Source organism: Acanthopagrus latus, chromosome 23, assembly GCF_904848185.1.
Source record: "Acanthopagrus latus isolate v.2019 chromosome 23, fAcaLat1.1, whole genome shotgun sequence".
Taxonomy (NCBI): Eukaryota; Metazoa; Chordata; class Actinopteri; order Spariformes; family Sparidae; genus Acanthopagrus; species Acanthopagrus latus.
Genome location: NC_051061.1, coordinates 12,626,984 through 12,650,750, shown reverse-complemented (window position 1 = coordinate 12,650,750; position 23,767 = coordinate 12,626,984). Strand labels below are relative to the sequence as shown.

The window sequence follows — 23,767 nt, the reverse complement described above, 5'->3', positions numbered from 1 at the left end:
TACAATCCACATGGTAATTAATCCCATACTGGATTACATTACTTTGTCACAAGCAGATTACACTTTCCCTGGAGGAACTATAATGTGTTCCGCACAATTGGACGCAACGCCCATCCAACATCCTCAGCTCCAGCTCCAATCATACAAAGCCAAGGCCAGTTGCAGTGCCATAACCCCATTTGAGACGCGTTCAACTGTTTGTCACAATATGAGAGCATCCCAGAGGCAGTGGATTAGATAGAATAGTTGAGAGTGGTTGCATTTGCTTTTTTTTTTTCCTTGGGTCCTCATCAATGGCTCAAGGCGTTTTGTGTCTTTGCCAAGACTTTTTAAATGGCCTCTAAAAACAAGGAAACATTTTCCCCGTGATTCAGAAATTGTATTAACCTGTAGGACGCAGTAATTATTACAGCTCCTTTGTGTTTCCGTCTTTGAAACAACATGAAAACAAGTTTTTGCGGTTTGGTGGCGTTTAGTATTCAGAGTAAAGATCGCAAAGGGACATTGACGGTTCTGCCTGCTTATTGTTTCGTGCTCGTCATTGTCAGCCCGGCAACAGAGGACAAGCTTAAACGCAGCAGACAGATCCGTTTGTGCATAAATTATCCTTGTTGTTAGTATCAGTAACGAGCCAGTCATTCCCTCGTTTAGTGTTAAACACTGAGAAACGGCAAGTGGCCCATCGGGCTCTTTGCTAATTAAGTACTCAGGCGCTGCACACACATGCGCATGCACACACTTGCGCACGCACACACACACTAAACAGTCTGGTGTCTGTTACCTGCCTGCTGTCGTGGCAACACTGAGGGCCTTTAAAGGCGATCCAGGAGAACTTCAAAGTCAAAGCAAGACCGCACGCAGGGGTGTGTGTGTGTGTGTGCGTGTGTGTGAAGATGGGAGGATGGATGATGAAATTAAACAAGTAGAACTGCTCAACATGCCAGCCATGTGCCAGATCCTGCATGGTATGTGCGCTGTGTTATGATGTGTATTTTCTGTTTGTTGACCTCTACAATCTATCTTTAAGATATGTTAAGCGATCAACACAGAGCTACTGATAACAGTTCCTGTGCTCTGATATTTTATTTCTTCCATGTATAAGTAAGACATCAACCGACGATGACTGTGTTGGCAGTTCGGATTATCATTGTTCATATGTAACATTATATAGCTGATGTCTTTCCACGCTTCCCGCCCACTCTTTCTTTCCAGCAGGAAAACGAAAAATCACCCTGTCCTGCCATGCAAATACGCATTGCTGTGTCAATTTGAGTTCTGCGTTACTATAGCAACAACAACAGAAAGCACTACAAAGCCGTGCGGGGAACAAGTTTCTCTCCTTTTCTTTCATCCCGATGCGCCTCAGATCATTACAGGGCATTAGCATAGAGATGGAGAGATGCGCCACGGAGGGGGAGAAAACAGGAGGGGGGGGGTGGCTCATCTTGGGAACAGCTTGCCCGCCTTTGCAGCAGTGACCTCCAAATCACAATTTAAAAACATCAGAAAATCACCTGAATGTTTAATGTAGGGGAAAAGAAAAAAACAGCTGGTCTATTTCTAGATTACGGTGTGTCCCTTTTTTTTTTTGCCCTCCCCCTGGCTCTCCCTCCCATACAATTCCAGTCCCCCTTCCTGCCACTTGGCACCCAACCGGCTTTATCAAAACCACATGCCTGCAAAGGTTGTGGCGCAGGGTTGTCGCAACTCTGGCTGTGTAACTTCTGCTCAGTTTGATCGTTTATAGTTTGGAGCGGCAGCTGGAGTGAAGTGTGTCCAATCCTGTACACGCACTCACACTGTCATGGACGGGATGTGACAAATTTACACCAAAAGTTGAAGTTTCTCTCCCCACTGTCGTTTCACTTCCTCGCGACTCTACACCACGCTTTTGTAATCAGCGCTTGATTACAACATAAAAACAGATTTATTGGCAGGGTTTTAAATAGTGTGTGTGTCACTTTTCATTTGTGCCTGTATGCCCACATGCTTACATTAGATAGTTCCCCTCTCCTCTTAAAGGTGAAGGATGCATCCAGTACGTTCTTTCATGTTATTTTGCATGTGTGTGCGTGCACAGCTGTGTGTGCATGTGTGTGTGTGTGTGTGCCTGCCTTTTGAAGTGGTCTTATCTTTATCAGCATTCCTCTCCCATGACAGGAGGGATGGAGGGAAGCAGGGGTGGTGGTGGTGGTGGTTGTCCGGAGAGGGACCAGAGGCGGCCGAGCGGAGGCCCAGTTAGCACTGAGGTGCAGGAGCAGGTGGAGGTATGGATCCTGAATATTGAAAAGCTTCACCGAGGGCTCGATATATATATCCCATGGCAGCTGCATTGCAAGGCATTGTTGGAGATGGGTTAAGCGCCTGTTCGATACCTCGGACTCTGCCACCTTTCTAGCTTCAAACAGTGTTTTGGGGACCTTGTATTCCTCTAAGAACAGCTTGTTTATTCAGTTACGGAAAAGATGAAGTTTCTTTGTATTATTACCTCATTAATATTGTAAATATTTAAATGAATAACCAAAACTACAGAGTGCCCCTTTAACGGGGTCCTGTAGCAGACATGCAAACATAAATGCAATTCCAATGGAAAAAAAGAATTAATGTAACAACTGGAAAAGCTATTTATTGTAGGATTGGGTGCTGTGCTACCCTCTGTTATCACTGCAGGAATGTCTAATAGAGCAGTGGTTCTTTCTGTCTTCCTGATACTAAATTAAGTGAATAGATAATGAGGCAGATAATAAGTTTCTAATCTGGAAGAAGAAATTAATAGTCATCCTGGCATTTAGCTATAATTTGTCGTATCTGATCATCGCACTGTGCTCATATCACTTAAATCACGTAATATGTGCCCCTGATTGGTATCATGACATTTTCATGGTGTAATGATGTTAAATGCCTCGCCTTGCCTTCGTTATTAACACATATAACCTTATTTGACTTTCTTACATTAAGTTAGCTCACTTACAAATGCACACTGACAGTGTGAATAATTACCAAAGCAGGCGCGAGCTATTTCATGTAATGGAAGCAGCTGAATGTGGATAGATTGTCTTCAGGGCTTTCCTTGTTTCATTGAAAACCTTCCGGCTTCCATTGCATAATGTTCTGGATATGTAAATACTGTATGTTGACTTTAGGGACTCGTGCCAAGTTGATTTAGCATAATATGCTGTAGTCTGCATAATTCATGAAGCCAAATAGCATCTAAATGCACAGAGAAGCAGGAAAATCCCTGTTCGAAATCATGTCATGAGTAAAATGTCTCCTCTTCTTTTTTCTTCCTCTTCTTCTTAAACTCTAAGCATTTTTTTTATAATAACATCAGACCATCTGGTGCATTTTTACTTTTCTTTGCTTTAGGCACAGTTTGAGTTGCATGTATACAAAGAATACATAACACCCTTAACTTCAACACATCTCAGCTCCACCAAAGCAGAAAAGAGTTGTATAGAAATATTTAATAACTCTGAAGAACTCCAGAGCTTTTTTTGAAGTATGAGAAGACAAACATCTAGTGTGTCGTTATGTTCTCTCCCACCCACATGTTTAACCACCCACATAGTGGTACTGTCAGCCTGGGCTGCACCAGATTCCTCTTCATCCTCTTCTCTCTCCATAGGGTGTTCGGTTTGGCTTTGACGCACCAACTAGCTTGAAGGAAAGTCGCTGGTTTCATCCCCAGCGTGGATGGCAGTGCACAGGCTTCAAAGGGGGACAGTTTGTGTAAATGAATTGAAATGTCCTCAGCCATGGCAAGGCACTAAGTCTCCCCTCTTCTTCAGCGTGCGGTGATCTACAGCTAATGCTTTTCTAGAGCTTATGTTGAATTTTATTTTCATAATAGATTAAGTGTTTGGTCTAAAAGACATAAGAGTGAAAAGGGTCCTCACAGGTCTTTTTTTGGCTATATCAGACCAACAGTTTAAATCTCAAAAAGTGACTAAGACTAAGAGAACCAGAAAATAGCTAATAATCAGCTTAAGATCCACAGGACTGGTGTAAATACTGAGAGTACAGCATAGTACCAGGAGATTGAAGCTTAATTTAAGAGTAAGCAAATGTGAGGTTGGTAGCAGCACTCTGGTGAGGCAATTGTTCCCTGGTGTGCCCTGATGATACTGTGGGAGACAGATAATGCTAACGAAGCGTCATCCTTTATACATATGTGGCCATTTTGTTTCATATCTTGGTGTGAAATGCTGTTTGTAGACAGGCCACGTTTGAAAGGCAGTTTTTAAAGCCATCAAGCTTGCCGATTCTCTGTTTTCTGCTCTCTCTTTTTAACTCTTTCTCTCTTCGCCTTTAATATTTTCTCACCCCTCTGCTGTCTCTCTGTTGTGTTCACTTATTTGTGGTCTGTCTCCTATTCTGTGTCTGTTTCTGTCTTTCTCTCTCTCTCTCTCTCTCTCCCTCCCTTTCTCTTTCTCTGGGGATGCGGATGAAAACCAAGCCTGTTTTATTTTTTCTTCAGAGGGCGCTGAATATTTCAGTTTTGCATTTTCTCTCCCTTTTTTTTCTGTGCTCCCTCTTTTTTTTTCCAGGCCCCTTTGATGTGTCTGTGGATTCGTTATCATTCCGTTTGGATGAGCTCACAGACGCAGATGCGCACACACACACACACACACACACACACACACACACATACTCACACACACACTCTCACTCTCTGTCTTTTTATACTAGAGACCAGAGGCATCCACATGCAAGCATGCATTCTAGTCTGTTTGTCAGTCTTTTCCATGCGCTGCTCCACCCACATCACAGCCCATACAATCCTTAAATACTCTGCTTACATGAAAAGAATATTTGCATAAGCAATTACAGTCCTTTCTCTGTGCATTAACTTTAATGTGTACTCTTGTATTAACTGTACGTGGATGTAAATGTTTATATACACCAGATTCCTTGTGTCTGTATGCGGAGCATGCGGTGCACGCACAGGCGGCACGTGGCATCGTGTGGTAAGGGGCAGTCCGGAAAATGCCGGCATCCCTGCACCCCTCCTGTCTGCCAGGCGGCTGGATGGCGGAAGCTCTTTCACCCTTTTCGAGCACAAACACTCCTCTCTCCTCGCCTCCCGCTCTCTTCCTCCCCTTTAAACAGCCGTTTAGGAACGAGGGATGAGAGGACTTCCTCTTTAGAGAAGGCACATCTTTAATTTGAGCCTCCTCTCCTTCCACTTTTCTGACCAGAGATCCATTTAAAGCCAACGGGCCGCCCTGGTGCTGGCACCCCTCTCCCTCCTTACCCTCTCTGTTTTCTCCCTGCCAGGCCTCCCTGATTCGTTTTTTTTTTTTCTTCTTTCCCCCTCTGTCCTCTCATCTCACCCTCATTGCTCTGTTATTGATGGTGACACGCTGTCTACTGCTCTAGTGACCACACACACACACACACACACACACACACACAGAAACACACACACAGAGTTATTCTAAGAGGAATCACCGAAGCTGCCATGTGCTCACCTGCTCTCCTCGGCTTTAGAGCATAATATGTTTCAGTCTGTCACCCACTTGAAGTTAGGTGCAGTGAATTTTTTCGGTGTATCCTCAGAGGTATAGGCCCAGCAGCCAGCTCCGACTTAGTCATAGTGCATTCCTTGAGTAGGGTTGTCAGTCACACGCCGAGTTTGGTACTGTGGCTCTTGAACAAAGGCCCATATATACACACACGTGCGCAACTCCCCCCCCACACACACACACACACTCAAGACAGACACCCAGTGCATTTCTGCTCTGCCTTGGAAGTTTAAAAAACTTGCTATTTCTGTGACATCCTCTTTTCCGTCCTTTCTCTTTTCCTCTCTTTCTTTTTTCCATCTTCGTCCCTCCACATATCCTTTGTGTCTGTCTGAGCCCGGAAGGCAGTCATGCAACGAGACTGATTAATAATTACAGAGTACACAAAATTGGGAGAGAGGAGAAAAAAAAACAATTTCTTTGTCGTTTGATGTCCGACATGAGAGAGACCAAAATTACAAAGAGACAGAGCACTATAAAGAGGAGCGAAAGCTTGCACATTCCTTTTTCAATCCTCTGCTCCTGTTCTTTGCTTTTTTTTTTTACTGCCTGTTTTTCATTTAGCTGTTTTTATCTCCTCTGTCTTCCTCTGTTACTGTTTTTCATTCATTGCTCTATCTTTATAAGCCCTCAGAGTTGTTGGTTTGATTATGGGAAGTGATTAATCACTCTACAAAAATGCAAACTTTGTGGGTGTGTGTGTGCCTGCAACGACTATAGTTATACACGATTGAGTGTAAGTGTAGGGGCACCTGTTATTTTTTTCGATATCCCCCAAAGTGTTGCATCACAGGAGAGGACAATAAAGTGCAAGTAAATAAGCGCAAGTGATCCTAAATCATTATTACCTCACAGTAGTGCAATTGGACTCTTCATTATTTTGGGAAGCCGTCCCTATTGTAGTACAGCCCCAACTGGGAAAAATGCTGGGACCGCTGTGTAAAACGTAAATAAAACCAAATTGCAGTCATTTGCACTTGAATTGTGTTTAGCGCCATTGGTTTTATGAAGTGTTCCCAAGCCCTTGTAGTAATATCCTTTATACAATTGGTGTTTCACAAAGTTGTGAGCATCACGCCATCATTGCTTGTAATATAGCCAATTTCAAATGGTTAGCCCCAGCTTATTCGGGGAACTTTTGTGCAATGGACACTGAAAACAGGAAACTGTTCCTGTTTAAAGGAGGCAGATTATACTTTTTCATTTTCCTTTCCTCCAGTGTTTTCTTTCTGTTTTAATGCATGTAAAAGATATTGAAAGTTACAAGGGTCAAAGTCTGCACCAACAGATGCTCCTTACTCCCACACTGCTCCTGAAACGCTTCATCAGTAGTCCCGCCTTTAATTCTGTGAATTTGCCTAACTGCTAGTTTGGCATGTAAGAACGGATCTAGCACAGCTGCTGAGTTGTTGTCAGAGCGGCTTTAAACGTTTTTGAACTGTATATATTTTATAGTATACAGGTACAGCCTTTTTTTTCCCTAACAGGTGTGCATTTCTGTGCACGTGTTCATAATGTTAATTTCTGTGCTTTTGTAACTGTGCTACTGGAGCGTATCCTTTATGAATTGTAATACACACAGTCAGTCTTGTCGCTTGAAATGTGTGGAGCATCTCAGTCCTCCCCCACCACCCACTGTAATGTTGTAATGGTGTAATAGTTACACTTCTAATTGGATTTTAATTCTCACCCACTGGCCAGAAATCCATTCTTCGTACTGCTTGTCTGTCCACAGGGAATAATTATCCATACAATGTGAGTTCATTTACAAGTGAGAAGAAGCAACACACTGCTGCACACACACACACACACACACACCAATGTACACACCACACACTGTGAAAAAAATCATGTAGAGCCAGCCATATTCTCTCCACAACATTGTCATGTTTGTGCATTAATCAGAAGAAGGGTCTTGGAAGGTTTCAAGAGCTTCTGTAGTGAACTGGAAGTTGGCAGTTGTGTCTTTGCTGCCAAGAAAAATTTCTTCACTTTGTGCCGAAGTTTGGAGTTGAACAGTTGCACATCAGAGCTTCTGTTCAGTTCATTCACGTTTTTTCAGGGAGGTTCACCCATGACATTATTACCATAAAACACTCATGAATATCAGGGACAGAGAAGCCAAAAGATCATTTTTCTTAAAGGGATTTTCGTATGATTTTGTGGTTCAGAGTGGTAGAAATGGCCTGTGTTTGTTTGTGCTTGGCCTAAAAACATGCATTTTTAATCTAACCACCAGAGTTTCATAAAGTTATCCTCAATGTAGCTCCCAGTGGGGCATTTTTAATTATATTTAGTATTTATCATAGGGCATTTATTGTATTTGACTTGAGTTATGTTTGGAAGCAAGTCTTGCAAGTTCTTGGAGAGAATGTGCAAATATTTGTTAATTCATTCTAAAGTGTACTTTATATTCCGACTATTATGTTTAGTATATAGTACGTCTAAACATACACAATTGATTATCATTATCTTAAGGGGAATTATTCTGCTCTTTTTCAGCGCTGTACTTCAGGAAAAAAAAAAAAAATCCTTATTCATCACATACAGGCCCGTCATGCAGCCCCTTTTGGTGAAACCGGATCATGTTGTACAGCAAAAATAACTTTTGTTTTATACAAAGTTTCCTGATAGGCAGAGAGCTTCGAGCTTCGCTTTTTTTTTTTTGTTAGCTGGTTAGCTGAGTTAGACATACAGCCAGTTAGCAGCTCTATTATACCTCACTCACATAGCCCCAAAAAAAACATTTATATCTGGTTTTTGTCTTAAAAAGCTCTAACTCCAAACAGCTCTAATGGAAACACAGCACCTGGATGGACCGACGGAATTCCATGACAGAAACATTTAAGATAGCACCACAGTTAACATTTAGGAATTAGGCACATCATTCATTTTCCGGAGCAGATAACGGAAGTTGCTGAAGAGTGACACATCTTGCTCCTTTTTCATCTGTGTTGAGAGTTGCACATAAGCAGTACCGACAACTGACAAGGCTCTGGTTGTGATAAAGAAGTCACCAACAGTGTAATAGTGGTGCAAATGCTGCTAGAAAAGAGTACAATTGAAAAGTGAGCACACGTTGACGTGATTGGTCATAGCCAAGTCTGGGTACAAGTCAAAAACAAATCACGTCATTATGTGTGACTGCAATTTGCTCATCATTTATGAAAAAAAGAAGCTACTACGATCTAATTTGTCAGAAATGTATTGATGCTTATCAGTGCAGCATTTTGGATGTGATCACTCTATGACCATACATTTTAATGTGCAGATTTTCAGGTGGTTTTACAGAAACACCACCTCCACACTCTTCCTTCACTCCCGTCTCTATCGTTACCCTCTTCCCATCCAGCCCGACACATGCCCGCACACACACACACTCACTCCTGTCCCCACACACACCCTCCGTGGGTGAGGCTTGACAGCTGCTTGGTATTGCTGGATGTGATGTTGTGGCTGGGCCTCTCCGCTGGGCGCTGACAGCACTCAGTATGAGGCTGTCCCTCTTAGTGTGCCTGTCAGTCCGCTCAGCCTGCAACTCCATGACCTGACATTTGCCAGCGATGGCAGGAGTGTAGCTGGGTGGAGATGCACACAAACACATGCACACCAATGTATTCCAGCTGATGAATGCAGTAGAATTGAGTATTATTGTTTCATTCCACTTTTCCTCAGAATTCCAAACTATTAATAACTGCCCATATGAAAAGGATCTGAAAAGATTGTCTTTTGGTTGTTCAGTTATACTGTGGTACATAGAAGAAAACAGGCTCAGTGTTTAGCTCCTTCTTGGAGATACGTTTCTACATCCATCAAGTATATTTCTCTTATTTCCAGTCAAAATAGCGCATAACCTTTTAATAATTAAAAATGTCACAATTCAGTTTTTGATTTCTGGTCTGGATAATGCGTTTCTATGGCTTCATATATTTATTTCTTTGTGTGTGTTTGATTTGAAGGGAGATGGAGAGCCAGCTGGACAGAGCCAGGGAAAGTCAAAGGCAGCAGATCCAGCAGGCAGATACAGCACTGGAGCAGTTCAAGAAACAGGTGGAGCTTAGCTCTGAGAGGACCTATGCTGACATGAAACTCCAGGTCTGGTACACACAAACACACTCACATACACACATATGTGCATAAAAATGTGGCAACGAATGTACGGTGCATTGTTGACAGAAAGCGGTATCCATGGCCACCTGTTCTCTACAGTGTCATCCAATTTCTTCATGAGTACTACGTTTTATAAAGTCTCCTTGCATTTTGGATTTCTTTCACCCGCAAATCCATCGTCATAAGGGCGGGTGAGCCAGCCGATCAAAACCAGAAGATACAGGTTTTTTACAAAACAAACAGGAGACAGAGGTGGAAGAGCGAGAGCAGATTGTCCACTAGTTCATCGACCAAAGATGGTGTAGTTGTCTCTGGCTGATCAAAAATTAGAAGTGCAAAATGCTTAAATCGATCCACCACAGGAGAAAACGTGATGTTCTCTGCAGTTATATGAATTAAAAAAAATGTGCAAGTATCTGCAATCGGCCAAAATGAGTAGAAAAATGTCAGATATCAGCAAAATTCCAGCACTGTGCATCCCTACATACTGTGCATTCTGATAGTCATGCATGCACTGTGTGCATTTACACAGACACACTTTTACCCTCTTGCATGTGTGCTTTACCACAAAAATAGTGAGCTGGTTGACACGCAGCAGCAAGGACAATGTAAACACACATACTCAGACACAGCCTGACCACAGATGCAACATGGCGCCACACTGGCTGCGCTTGAATTCCTCCGTATGTCTTTCTCTATCTGTCTCTGTCCTTCCCATCGCTTCCCCCTCAGCTGCTCCGTATGCCGAAAAATCTATAAGTGAGAACCGAGAACATCATCATCCCGAGGCCATGTTCACTCATTAAGTCGTTCCAAATGAATGAAATGATCTACAATGCTCATTAAACAGGTGCATTCGTCTCACTGCTACCACGCGTTGACCTTGCTTCCTCTCAGTGGGCGTGACGTGGGATGGTTGGGCTTTTTGAGCGAGAACAGGCTCGATTCAAGCGCAGTAAGCAGCTAGACTAATTAGTACGTGAAGCCAGCCTCGCGATCAGCGCTCGGCACTGCTTGGGCTGCTGCTTGTTGGGAGTATTCTTCGATCGATGTAAACTTCTGACGCTGTCTTACAAGTCAGTTTGGCTATAGGCGTTTTTGTTAAGCATTTGTGGCTCTAATGTGTGTGTGTGTGCCCTATTGACGGGGAAACACTGAGTGTGGTCCTGAGTGTTTCAAAAGGCTGCGTGTTCAGTGAGATTAGCACGTTTTAGTCGCTGATTGGTGAAGTTTTTCGGCTAATCGGAGTGACACGTGTAGTGTAAGGAAGCGAGAGAGTTTGTGTGGGAGTCAAATTTATGCACGGGTGGGCACGCAGAGCAACCTCTGTTCCCTCAGACTGAATTTAAAAAAAAAAAAAAAAGAAATGTTTTTCGCATTTACAAAAGAGCTAAATTGTGCCGCTTGCATCTGAACCCAAACGACTGAGATGTCCTTTCAAGATGCCATGTGCAAAAAAAAAATTGTTTCAAGACACTTGGACCCTTAGGCGATGCACACCATCTACCAGAAAAGTAGCTGTTTTTTTGGGGGGTGGATTGGAGGTGCAACACTGACTGCTGTTTCATTTTTGTACCAGCGCACACAGAACTTTGGTTAGTGTTCAGTGCGCCTGCTTGAATCAAGGCTACATGTGTTGTGTTTTTTCTTTTTTTTTTTTTCCTTTTATAACCCGGGCGGGAAGTGATGTCTTTTTTACTAGGTGCTTGGAAAATTGTCTGTGTTGCCGTATTTTCCCTCTTCTTCCTCCCACTCTTCTCTCCCGTTCTCATCCTTCCGCCCCATGCCCGTTCCTTCTTTTCCCATTGAGCCCCTGGCATCCCAATCTCCAATCTGACTTTATCCTCAGCCCACATCAAAGCCACAAGAGAGAGGGAGCAGTCTCCTCTGCATCCCTGTCATCCTCTCTCCCTCTTTCCCTCTCCCCAACCCGCATCTGCATCGCTCCATCACGTCCTCCTGCTAAGGCTTTAATGTTGCAGAAAGTACTTCAAAAGAAGTTTTTATATATATATATATATTTTCATCTTTTTTTTCTCTATCCTTCCATCCTTCCCCTCTGTCATCTTCTCCCTCTCTCTACGTCTGCGGATGGTGTTATATCTAAATGGATTATCTGCATCGCTCTCTTCCTCTCTCTGTCTTTCTCTCGTTTTTAAAATCAGCATCCCACTTTTAGGCTGCACTTAAAGGAAGGAGTCTGCCCTATTTTGGTTCGGGAAAAAAAAAATGCGCACCATACGGAATGAAATCTCTGCTGCGTGCACAGTTCAAAGGAGGCTTCAGCATTTTAAATGGATTAATCAAAACACATTTAGCATTTCCTGAGCGTTAACACACAGCATAGCCCAGATACAGAGGCGTTCCAGTAAATTACATTTCCAATTGTTTTGATTATCGTCACCTGAACAGAAAATAGGAAAAGTACAAGGCTGCAAGGAAGTTGAGTGAAGATAAATAAAGTAAATATTGTCAAATCCCCTTATTTCAGAAAAACTCCTCAAAGATGACCTGTGACTGTCTTAATCTTAACTATGTTTCTAACACTTGAGTTGCACTGATTTTCTTGCACCTGATATGAACCCCAGGTATTACATATTTAATGTTAATTATAATATAATACTTTGATGAATAGGTTAATATACTGATGTGATTTATAACACTAACATTACAATGAGATCTCACATAATATGATGAACATACAATATTTCTTCCCGCTGGCAATTAATTAATTTAAGATTAAAAGGAAAATGTTTTAGCAGCGTGTAATGTTGCAAATTGCATGTATAACATTTGTTGCACTTAGGTTGAGATTATGCATGCACCGACCAGAACTAATGGCAAAAATACTGAGCAGAAATTTATGTCCAGTCTTCTGAAGTACGAGATCTTAAGTTGAACGCTGCGTGTGGGTTTTCAGCAACATTGATGTATTCCAGATTTTCCAGATATTATTAAACTTTTGTTTTGTTTTATCCTCTGTTGCCTCAAGATGGAGAAGGTAGAGGAGGATCTGATCCGCTCCAAGTCCCTCAGGCAGAACCAGGCCAAAGAGTTTTCCCAGCAGCTCGAGGGACTCGGACAGAAATACGAGCAGCAGGTCTGTATGAGTGTGTAATCGGCTGTTCAGGCCTGGTATCAACATGTGTCCTGAGCGATCTTATCACTAAGTACCGGTGTGAACACCCCCAAGATGCTTTGAGATCAAGGCACTCGCATCACATTTGGATGCAGCTTACATCCGCACCCTATGTAAGCAGCATATATTTATGAAAACACTGTCTGCTTCAACTAACTACTGAAATAGTCACCAAGATCCCCAGACTCCCAGATTTTAAGAGTTGTTGCGTGACATGAAACTTAACAAACTTTAAAGAACAGCTACAGTAAACTCAAAATCATTCTTGCCTTCCTGTAAAATTCAGCATTATATTGTCAGTTTGTTGCAACACTGCTGGACCAAAGTAAGTACTAAGGTGCGTCTTACCTCCCAACAGCTGTTGGAACATGCTGTTTAAACTGATAATGAAGAAGACAACATTTTATTGATGATTTATACAAACACAGTAAACAGTAAGCAATACTGGCTACTTCTTTAACACCTGTGGAGAAAGTTCCTAGACTCTCGTAAAAAAAATCTAATGATTTTGTGATTCGCTACTCAGTTATGAGAAATTTAAAAAATGTGTGAAATACAGTTTAGAACACATTCTTAACTATTCTGTTCTGTAAGCATTTTACTTGAAGCCATTTTTGTGTGTTGTATCCATTTGTTCCAGTGATGTATTTGCATATAGAGCGTGGAATTAAGAGACGATTACAAGTGGTCGCTTGAGACACACGTGGAGATGCATGTTAATGCCAGGTGTAAACCTTCGGACTTAAAGCTGTCCACTCATGATTGAATCACTCAGAATGCATATTGATACCAAATGTGAACAACTTCTAACTCTATGCACTTTATGTAGTCTACCTGTATCTGCACAAATTTTCATTGCTCATGATGTAGCCAGGAGAAAACATCTCCTCTCGCCTCCATCATCATCACATTGTTATCTTTTCTCCATTATCAGTGAACACTTGGCCCCGCTGGAGCCAGCCAACAGGGCTGACACCCATTTGGAATAGTCTTGTTATTCCTCCCCATCTGTTCCACATGATTAATTTCCCATGATAGGGGACACGCTTTAGATTAAGGTCGGATTGCAGCTCAATAAATATGTAAAACGTTGCCAAATGAAAACTAATGCAATCTGCAAAGCAGACACACTGCCCCATTATCATTCCATCTCTCTCACTCTTCTTCGATTAGGCGTCTAGAAACCATTTTTACAACTCACTGAAATCTGGCCTGCTGATAGGAAGACAACTCTTATACAGCATCGGATTCAATTAACCACAGAAATGGATATTATCAGAGGCAGCCAGCCTCATTGTTGGAGGCAGGGCACTCACAGGCAAACTTAAACAATGTGTTTGAATATTACCTGCCCTGCATGGCACCTAATTGGACCATGCAATAAGATAAATTTGCATTCATATATCCCTGGATTGCCATGAAATAACAAGTATCTCAAGCAGTGTCTAAGATCTGACCAGAATTTTAATTTAAAACATTGAATAAATAAACTAACAGAGTGTGAAGAAACAGCATTGTTGACAACATGTCAAAGACGTGTATGTACTGTAAGAGATGTCTACTGTAGTTGGCATGCTAAGGGTTCTCTAGGGCCAGTGGCTCCACAGCTAACGAAACCATGTTGAGATAGCTGTAATGCAAGCAAAAAGTACTGTGGCAGTTGTGGATTATTCTGATGATACCTTCAAATCCTGCCCATATTCTACAAACTACAACTTTATTTCCTTCTTTAGAGAAAAGAGTGTACAGCACTACTGTATTTGGTGTAACATTTATACATCCATTTCCCGTCTGTATCCAACAGCATGATGCATGACTCAACCTGATGATTAATAAGCATGCTAACACTCTTTTCCAGGCCAGATGAAGTTTACACTGCGTTTAATTTGCTGTAGATGGTGATAAGTGGAGGATTAAAGGCCAGTGTTATTTCCAAGAAGTAGAGAAATGGTTATTGATTTGCTCCGTGGCTGAACACTTTAGTTGGTAATTATAATGACGTTCATGGCACAAAATCTGATTTCATTATATTATTCATTATATCATTCATTATATTAAGGGAAAAAAATATCAACCAGAAAACTGGGCAGTTTAACTAGAGAAAGTGGGAAATGCACTTTTTTAAAATTTTTGCTGGAAGGGCGTATTACATAGAAAGCAAACTGTGTTGTTTAAACCGTTAAACATGTTGTATGTGTATCCAAAAGACATTTTCATCCCCCTTTAATTATCCAGTAACTGTAAGAATTTATCAGTGTTTCGAGTTCCAACGACAGTATATTGTTCTGAGGAATCATCAGTTCCAACTCCTGTGAAAAACAGGTAGGTAATCAAAGCAATGCAGAAAATATTCAAGTGACGATTATGATCTGCTGCTACAGAGAGTGGGGGGTGCAGTTGACAGATGATGCGAACTACATAGGGTTTGCAGCACATCAGGAAGGCTTTTGTCTTGAAGATTAAAACACATAAAGACGAAGGGCCTGTCTTCGCGATCATGTTGATATGAGCACTGGTGACATTAGCTACACGTTTAGAAGGGTGGAGGGTGAAAAAAATAGGGGAGATCTGTCTGTATTATTCATGAGTTACTGTGCCGTTTTACATTTTCTATTCTGTGTTTAAACGCAAACCCAAGGGAGATCACAAATACTTTGCGTGCCGGCATGCGTGTGTGACTGGTGTCACAAGTTTGCGGGGGTCAAGTTTGTCCATTCAGATGCTGACAAAAGAGCATTCGCCCAAGGGCAACTTCAGTGAGACTTGAAAAAGGGGACTATGTATGAAGGAGTTGTTTTCCAGCTGACCCTCCCTGGCAGCTGGACGTCACAGTGTCCCGACAAAGCCCTGCCTCTTGACATCGAAGTGATGTAGTAGAGGTCAAATGGCGGGTTTGGAGTTGTGATCTTAAGTGTTAAGGGAAAATCTCAACAGCCACCCTCTTCAGATGTTAGACTGGGACAATGTATAATGAGGGACTGAAGTTTAAAGGCATGCAAATGTGTGGACACACTGTGCGCACATGAATATGAACTTGCATACTCAGCGCCGCTCACTGGCCATCTACAGTTCAGCCACTACAGTGAGGAACAAGGGGTTTGTCTTTCTTCTTCCATCTCTCCCTCCCCTCCCTCACACTCACCCCAGCCTCCCCTGCTGAGCCCAGACAGGGCTTCTGTTCTACTCTCCTCCACCCTCTCCTCTTTCCCAAACATTTCAGATTTCACCCCCTGGGGCTGAAAGAAGCCCATTACCTCACTGTCCTGTCTCAATGCGAGCAATGTACACACACACAACCATGTCAGCCTAGGCTGACAGGAGTCGTGCTGTGCAGTAACACCCGTCCCACTCTGTATCTGTGGCACCAAGCTGTGCTATAACCGACTCAGTCTTCCCTCATAAACACCACGCCGGTCCCTTTAAGAACCGCAGCACCCAGCATCCTCTGCTGCACGCTGGCGCAACGTGATGTCACAACCAGCCTCATGCTGGGTCTGCTCTCTGTCATCTCCTCTCCGTCTTTTTCTGTAGCTGTTTTGCTCACAATGGATCTATCGAGCCCATTTTTTCATTTTCGTTTCACCTCAGATCCCCTCTCTCCTCCAAACCCCCCATGGCCCGAGATACTAAACAGGAGCGAACAGTAAGCCACGATGTCCTCCCCCAGTTTCTGTTTCGCATGTCCAGCTGGGGAGTCTTCGAAGCAGTTGCCTGTTTGTCAATATGTCAACTCTAACTTGTGCTGCTGTATGAATCTGACTACCCCTGTGGGACAACGTACTCTTGGCGTGGATCTGATTTGTACCCATTATGTCTCTGAATGGAAAATGAAGGCGGTGCAAATCTGTCTTTCTGTGGAATTTACCGTAGACAACACGGGCATCACCAGTGGAAGATGTTGCCCACACTCTGCGTAGTGTTTGTCTCATGGAGCTCCGTGGTGTTCTGTTATGTCCTGGAAAAATGGCACGTGTGAGGTATCTTGAGGGTGTAGTGTTTGCATGTGTGCCTGCAATGCCATTAACTGAGCCACAGAGATGAAATACATTTTCATCCAGCTATAATTTCTCCCTTCGCCTTTTTCACAAGGCATTTGGCAAAACTCCCCCAAAAGCTGAAGGGTAAATTCTTGGCTGCCGAAATGAAGTGTCTATTGTGGCCTTCCTCTCAGTCCTGGGGACGGATTCCGGCTTCCTGTAGATAGCCCCTCATTCATCACCTGCTCTGAATAGAACGCAACGACCGAAGATAGGGCAGTGGATAGAGCAGGCACCAGGCATAGAGGCTGTGGATCTCCGCTTCTCTGGCAGGCCAGGTAGGGTGCCGTCAAGCACAATGTGCAGGGGATTAGCTTCAAAGCAGGGAGGCAAATGGGCCCCAGGCCCCTGCTGTCCTTTCAAGGCTCCGGCTGGGGCTGCTCGGCGGGATGGTGTGGGGGTCACTGGTCCCCCCGCCATGGGGGAGTGGGAATGGAACAGAGCCTGGGAATGGCTCGGAGGTTTGGGGCTGGGGGCTCCACTGGCAGGCTCACCTCTCAGCAGGTGACTCTGCTCATGGTCGTGCTGGGATACAGACTTGCTTCAGATGACAGGATGATTAAGCCTGAAAAATTTGGGGTGTCTGTCCCATTAAACCTGCTTTATTATCCTCTACTGTATTGTGAGTAGCTGGTTGTATCGCAAGCAAGACTGAAGTCTGTTGATGTTTACCGTAACCAAGTACTCCTGCTGATTGGTGCATTCAGGTCCTTTGTATACTCCAACTTCAAATATCGTTCATTGGCAGCATAATCACTTATGACTTCAGCCAATGCTTGTTGTTGGGCATAATTCCATTAATTGTGAAAATATTGAGTATTAAATGGAATTAAGGATTTGCAATTGGTTACATTCATCCTGAGAGTATAATAACAGTTAAACGCAGCATCATCAATCACTCAGCGTCCTCTCTGTTGTCCTCAAAGTTTCTCCTGTCCTCGCCTTAGTCTCCAGTTTTGTGCTCTGATTTGGTTTTGGAGCGATCATCATATTCAATGCCTAAGCCGATTTTCGCATGCTGTCAGGCGCATAGCATGGGGCATCGGGTAGTTACTGCAGCCAGATGGCTAACCCCTACCAGCTTGCATGCATAGCCCAAACTAACCGCTCTTTCATATGCCGATCGCAGAATAGGGGGACAGATTCGGAGAACGAGAGAAGTGGGACATTCAGGGCCAGTCTGTACAATTGGCGGGAGGGCGGGGGAGCAAGCCAGATGTAAACACCTCACATCATGTCGTCTTCTGACAATAGCAAGAAGCGGTGAAACTTTTTTCGTTTTTTATTTATTTTTTTTTTTCCCCCTCCTTCCTAACAATTTCGGCGCAGTTTGGTTGGGCACATGGGTAGGAGTGGGACGAAGAAAGGTTGAATGGATCGGTGGATGGACAAGTTGTCATGACGACAGGGTTGCTCTGAGTGTGTGTTGGCTGATGAAGTCTCTCTTTGCCTGCTTGTCCAATCAGATGGCTGAGCAGCGCATGCAGCACGAGCAGGAGAGGACGCGGCTACAGCAGCAGCACAGCGCGGAAAAGGACAGCCTGGTCCAGGAGCACCAGCGGGAGGTGAGCAGCCTGGAGAGGCAGGCCAGGGCCGCCTTGCAACAGCACCAACAGCACACCCAGGAGTGGAGGAAGCGCGATGCCCAGGTAGGGGGTCTCCACTGATCCATGTTTCCATACACACACACGCCGACCCACTGCTCTCCCGTGGACAACCATTTTGTATTTTGCCCATTGACGTTTTCCTGTGGTTTCAAAAGCACAGCGGGTTAAGACACTTTTTTACTCAAAAAAATACAGATAATGATTTTGGGTTTGAATAATGTCATAGATGGCGCTATATTTGGTGCGAGCGTCTGTGAGAATTTAATTATTTTCTGTTTGAATAAAAACAAACTTTATTTGGCTAAAAACAGCGGCGTGCAAAATAAGTTGTTTTTTTTTTTAACGGCACAAACGAAGCAAAAAAATCCTGCCGCCCTAACTTCTAACATTATTCTGATGTTTTTTAAAATCATTTCTTAATCGCAGCAGGGGTTCGCGATAGAAGTGTAAAGACTTGAAATCCAGAAACCACAGGTAGCCAGATGAAGGAGAAGAAATCTGTTCTGTTGAGCGCCAAGCTTTTATTTGAGAACCCTGGGTTGGATTTTTCTTTTATTTGCCGCTGTACGGTGGCGGACCAGCGTCAAGCGCCCTGTACTCCCAGCGAAGTGTATCTCTGCATGGCATTCTCCTCTCACCGCAGGCAGCCATCTCCCTCCGGAAAACGCTGGTTATTATAATTTCAGCATTGACTACCACAATGAGTGTATGACGTTTGGGTCTGTCTTAATGGTTATCCCTGACACTGACAGGCTATTCTGTGAGAATTTAGCCAAAACAGCGGCAGGTCTTCATCTCATACCCCTCGCTCCGTCTTCGACTCTCCAGCCTGTGCTAGCTTGGAGCTCTGTGGGAAGCCATTTGACAAACCAGCCTCCAGCTGGGGATGTGTTTGACTCTTCAGGCTTCCTGATGAAATGGACATTGTCAGCATGCAGAGAATTTTGTTTGGCCGTCAGCTGTAGATAGGGATCTAACAAGACATATGTGGTATTTGTGAACAAAATATGCTCACACCAAAGGTGTGCAAATATTACGCGAGCCGCCGAGTGTATGGTGAACGAATCGCACTCAACGGAAACTATTTTATGCTTCAGTTTGCTGTCGCTAATTGCCATTTTTGACTAGGGGCATTTAAGAAATAATTTACATTTATCACAAATAAAAACATTTGATTTGCATCTTTTAAACTGTGTTTACTTACACTGTAGCACAGGTGAAAGCCTATTTTTCTTTTAACATGCAACAATATTCACAGACTTATGAGTCATTTTGTCTTATGTGTTTATTTTTTTGTTAAGGTTTGTCTTTGTAACCTGTGTGTAACATTGAGGCAATAATGTAAAGACCGCCATGAGTCTAAGATGTCTTTAAAAAGCTAGAATTTGTGTAGCGTGTGGGAGAAGTCTTGTGTCCTCTTGACACCTCTTGGTCCCTTGAATCATGTTTTTGGTAAATGCCTTTCACAGCACCGATGGCACCAGCTACTTTGTTTTTTTGTTTTCTGGAGATGCCGTCACAACAGGACACATCTGCTGATAAAATGTCGTCCTCCGCATGTCAAAATGACGCGTCGTTTGACAAATCTTAAGCTTCACAGGACGTGACAGAAGACAAACTTCCCCGGCACTCATCTGGTATTCTCAGTTCCTGTTTGCTCGTGCAGCATTTTGAGCAGAGATCAGACGCCTGCCGCCTAATGTCAGACGTTAAAGCAGCAGAAAACAAGATTTTTCACAGGCCTTGGAAAGATGGAGGACTGGAATGTGAGGTTTGTGAAACTGCTCGGGATGTGAGCTGGTTTGACTTCCTGTGTGAGCACTGCTCCATGGATGTGCTGTTGAAATGACAAGGAGCTGGCACACTAGCAGCAGACATGTATTAAACATGAGATTTTTTGCACTGAGCAACACCACTTATTATTAAACACTTCTGCATTACCAAAGTTGTTTACCCCTGAGAGCTCTGTCACACTGATAGCACTGTGGCCCTCACCGGCAGCCTTTCTAAACGCCTCACACAGATCTGAGTAAAGTTGTGAATGTCTTAATTGAGTTTGAAAAAACAGCATTTTGTTGATGCTGACAGATAACAGAGCATGACCTGTACAGCTTCTTTTACTCTCACAGTTCTCTTGTGCTATGTAGGGTCTCTTTTTTTTCCCACCCTATGAAACAACACACTCCCACCACATGGGTCAGGCAGACAAAGATATTATCATCGAGTGATATGTTACAGGCACAAAAAAACCCAAAACCTGCTGTGGCAATTGAACCCAGGCCTCATTATTTCTGCCTGTCTCCGGCTCACACTTTCTTTCAGTCCTACTCAAATCAGTGGAAGGACGGTGATGGTTGCAGCTCGGAAGTTGGCCAAGGGAACAGTAAATGTCAGCCACACACTCATAGGATGAGTAATACCCACTCATCCCCTTGATGTGGTGGGACGAATAAGCATTCCTGACTTCTGCCTTGTGTTTGAGAAGGAGAGCCAATGAGTCGTAGCAGCGTCTGGAGTGAAGAGCTAATAAAAACTCACACAGGGACACATTGTCCTAAACCCGGCAGAGTTTGTTATCCAAGAAACTCTGGCTTCACCCATCATGTTTCCACTACACGTTATAAAAGGAAATGGAGTGATGTATTGGCTAAACATTGGTATTGTAAGATACCTGGCACTTACATGAGCTACGGACTCTCTGCGTCTTTGTAAGGACAGAAATATTCTTAACTTGTATTAGCTATAAAGCAATAAATTCTTTTGAAACTGTTATTAAAAAAAAATATTATTATTTTTTTAGATGTTGGTAGAGATAGTCAGAGATAGTGTAATGATGGGCTAAATATTTCTTTGTTTCCCTGAAAATAAAAAAAACAAGTTTTGGCATCAGATTTTAGCCAAATTGTTATTTTAAACGTCTGTATTGGCCCAGAATTTCACAATCATTGCATCTCTAGTTACAAAGAATATATGACCCTTCCGCTGTGTACATGGGGCTTCTCTCATGTTCAAGATGACTGCATCGTTCAACATTTGTCAACATTCACACTTTAAGTTATCTTTGGTTTTCATTTGCTGTGATATCTTTAATGAAAGAATTAGAATTAAGCTGCTGGATTCGAGGCCTGCTGTGTAGTTGGCATCCCAGCGACTCAGGGGATTAACTCAAAGCCTTGTGGACCTGAATGTTTCTTTTAAAAGAATAAGCTATTTCTTAAACAGTTTTTTTGAAAAACACCAAAGTGTGAAAGGAAAGGCTTTTTCAGTTGGCTGCCTGTCCAGGATGATGAAATGGCTTGCTGGTTAGACGCAGCCAGTGCCGTGTCGTTGTGTTAGCTGATCAATGCCCCCCAGAGGACGAAGGGGTTTTGTAGACTGTTTTGCCAAAATCCTGACTTATTGGCCTTTCTTTTTTGCCTCTGTTCTAGAGATGTTGTGAAATATGTGGTATTTGTTTATCCATAATTTTGTGCGTCATAATTTCTCCCTTTTTTAACTTGTCTACAAACTTTTGCAGCATTTCTTTATTTTATATTCACCTACAAAATTATTCTTTCTTATTCTAATGAGCATTTTTGAAGAATGTTAAGATTCACTGTATTATACAATGAAAGGATTTAATATTGTTCACTGATGCCATTGCTCTTAATATGCTCTATTTTGTGTCTGTGAGGCTTTGTAGTTATTAAACATTAGTAAGAGTTTGCCTTCAAAAAACTAGGGCCAGCATTATAAATTAATTTGAAGCCTTGTTTTTTTGAAAACAACAAGAATTGTTTGTTCTATGCAAAACCCCATCATTTATATTTTTTCTCAACCAGCTCCTCCTCAAAACTCATTTTATGGGTATTATTTTCCTGAATAATTATGTCTTTTTTAAAGGAACGTACACGCCATCTGGACTTCAAACAGCATGGGAGAGAGTGAGAGTCCTGTGAGGTCTTTCTCCTGGGCCGTGATGGACTAAATAATGATGCTGTCAAAATTTTCAAAGCATTTCAATCTTAAGTACAGGATTAGGAGTCAAATGAAGAGGGTGATGACAGATGAAGTCAAAGCTGAGAGTCTGATGAAGAGAGCAAGGGAGACAGCTAGACCAGTGTGCACATTGATTGGCTCAGTACTTGTGTATTGTCATTTACCAAATGACTGGTCCCTGCTATGTGGTATCGTCAAGTTGATCTTGTCTTGTTACTCAGTGTTGTCAATGTGTTTATAGGTCTTTAAATGACTTCATCACATTTTCTCAACCACACCTCAGTGTTTACGTCAGACTCATCAGACGAGTGCTGACACTCTGTGATGTGTCGAGTGTTACAACATGATCTCTTTCAAACCAGGAAGCAATTTAGTTTGTGCATACATCACCAGCTGAAAATGTATTTGACAGTAAAATATGCATTGTTATACTCTTACCTACAGTTTTTTTTTTTTTTTTTTTGCAAAGCTCAGTGAATAATGCATTAATAGTGTAATACATCACATTCTTAGCACTAGTCTATTATCTTTTGAGTAAGATATAATCAGTTTTTGCATTATTTGTCAATTTTGGAACAATATCAGTTCATTGTTCACAAAGTATACTGTAATTAAAGATATAGTCACATTTTATGGCACGCACACTGTACTTTGGCACAAACAAACACTGTGCTTTCTTAACAGCATTTCTGTCTGCTCAGTCAAATAAAAAAAATGTATCTCATATTTTGTTAATCAGCATGTCTCTGCAGTTTGTAAAAAAATATTATAATCATTAATTATGTGTTACACATCAATAATGTTAAGATTATTAGATAAAGGGATGGGTTCTTTTAGATGTAACAACAAGAGTTTACATAATGAAGTCAAAGCAAGTGAGACAAGTGGTTAGAGTTGTCCAGCGGGCTACATAAATAAAACAGTGAAAGTGAAAGGCAGTGAACAGATCATGAAGAAATATGTGTAATAAATACAATATTGCAGAGATTTACATGAGATAACTTTTCTTTGCTTTAAAGTTGCAATATGTAGTTTAAAACATTGAAAAATGAACTCCAGTTATCAGAAGAAGGAAAAGTTTGACATTTTGACAAAGAAGTCTTGTTAGAAGCATGTTAACCAGCTCCTGGCCCAAAACCCTCCTCCTTCTTGTGGTCCAAAGCTACTGTGCTAGCAGGATAAACACCAATACTTAGCCGGTGCCTCAAGCTTCCAACCTTGAATCAGCTAATACGATCACTAGCTGCACTGCTATCTGTGCTAACTAGCTAACAACAGCTACAGTTATCAGCAATAAGCAGCTAATCTGGTTGTATGCTTGCCCATATTTTCTGCCCCTTACATTTTACAATTTTAACAATGAAGCTAGAG

The 23,767-nt window shown here is 42.4% G+C and overlaps 1 protein-coding gene across 9 annotated transcripts in view; it reads left to right on the top strand.

Moving 5' to 3' along the window:
- Nucleotides 1-23,767, top strand: part of cep112 (centrosomal protein 112) — a 103,570-nt gene that overhangs the window by 34,391 nt on the left and 45,412 nt on the right. For 8 of the 9 annotated variants that reach the window (XR_005073032.1, XM_037090037.1, XM_037090035.1 and 5 more), the window contains 3 exons: nucleotides 9,485-9,620; nucleotides 12,628-12,735; nucleotides 18,278-18,460. Coding sequence is in view for 8 of the 9 variants with exons in the window: in XM_037090037.1 (XP_036945932.1) it covers nucleotides 9,485-9,620; nucleotides 12,628-12,735; nucleotides 18,278-18,460 (427 nt within the window). In the remaining variant the exon portion in view is untranslated. Of the gene's footprint in view, nucleotides 1-9,484; nucleotides 9,621-12,627; nucleotides 12,736-18,277; nucleotides 18,461-19,887; nucleotides 20,266-23,767 lie in introns of those variants that run through there. The other variant, XM_037090040.1, reaches the window with a different exon arrangement.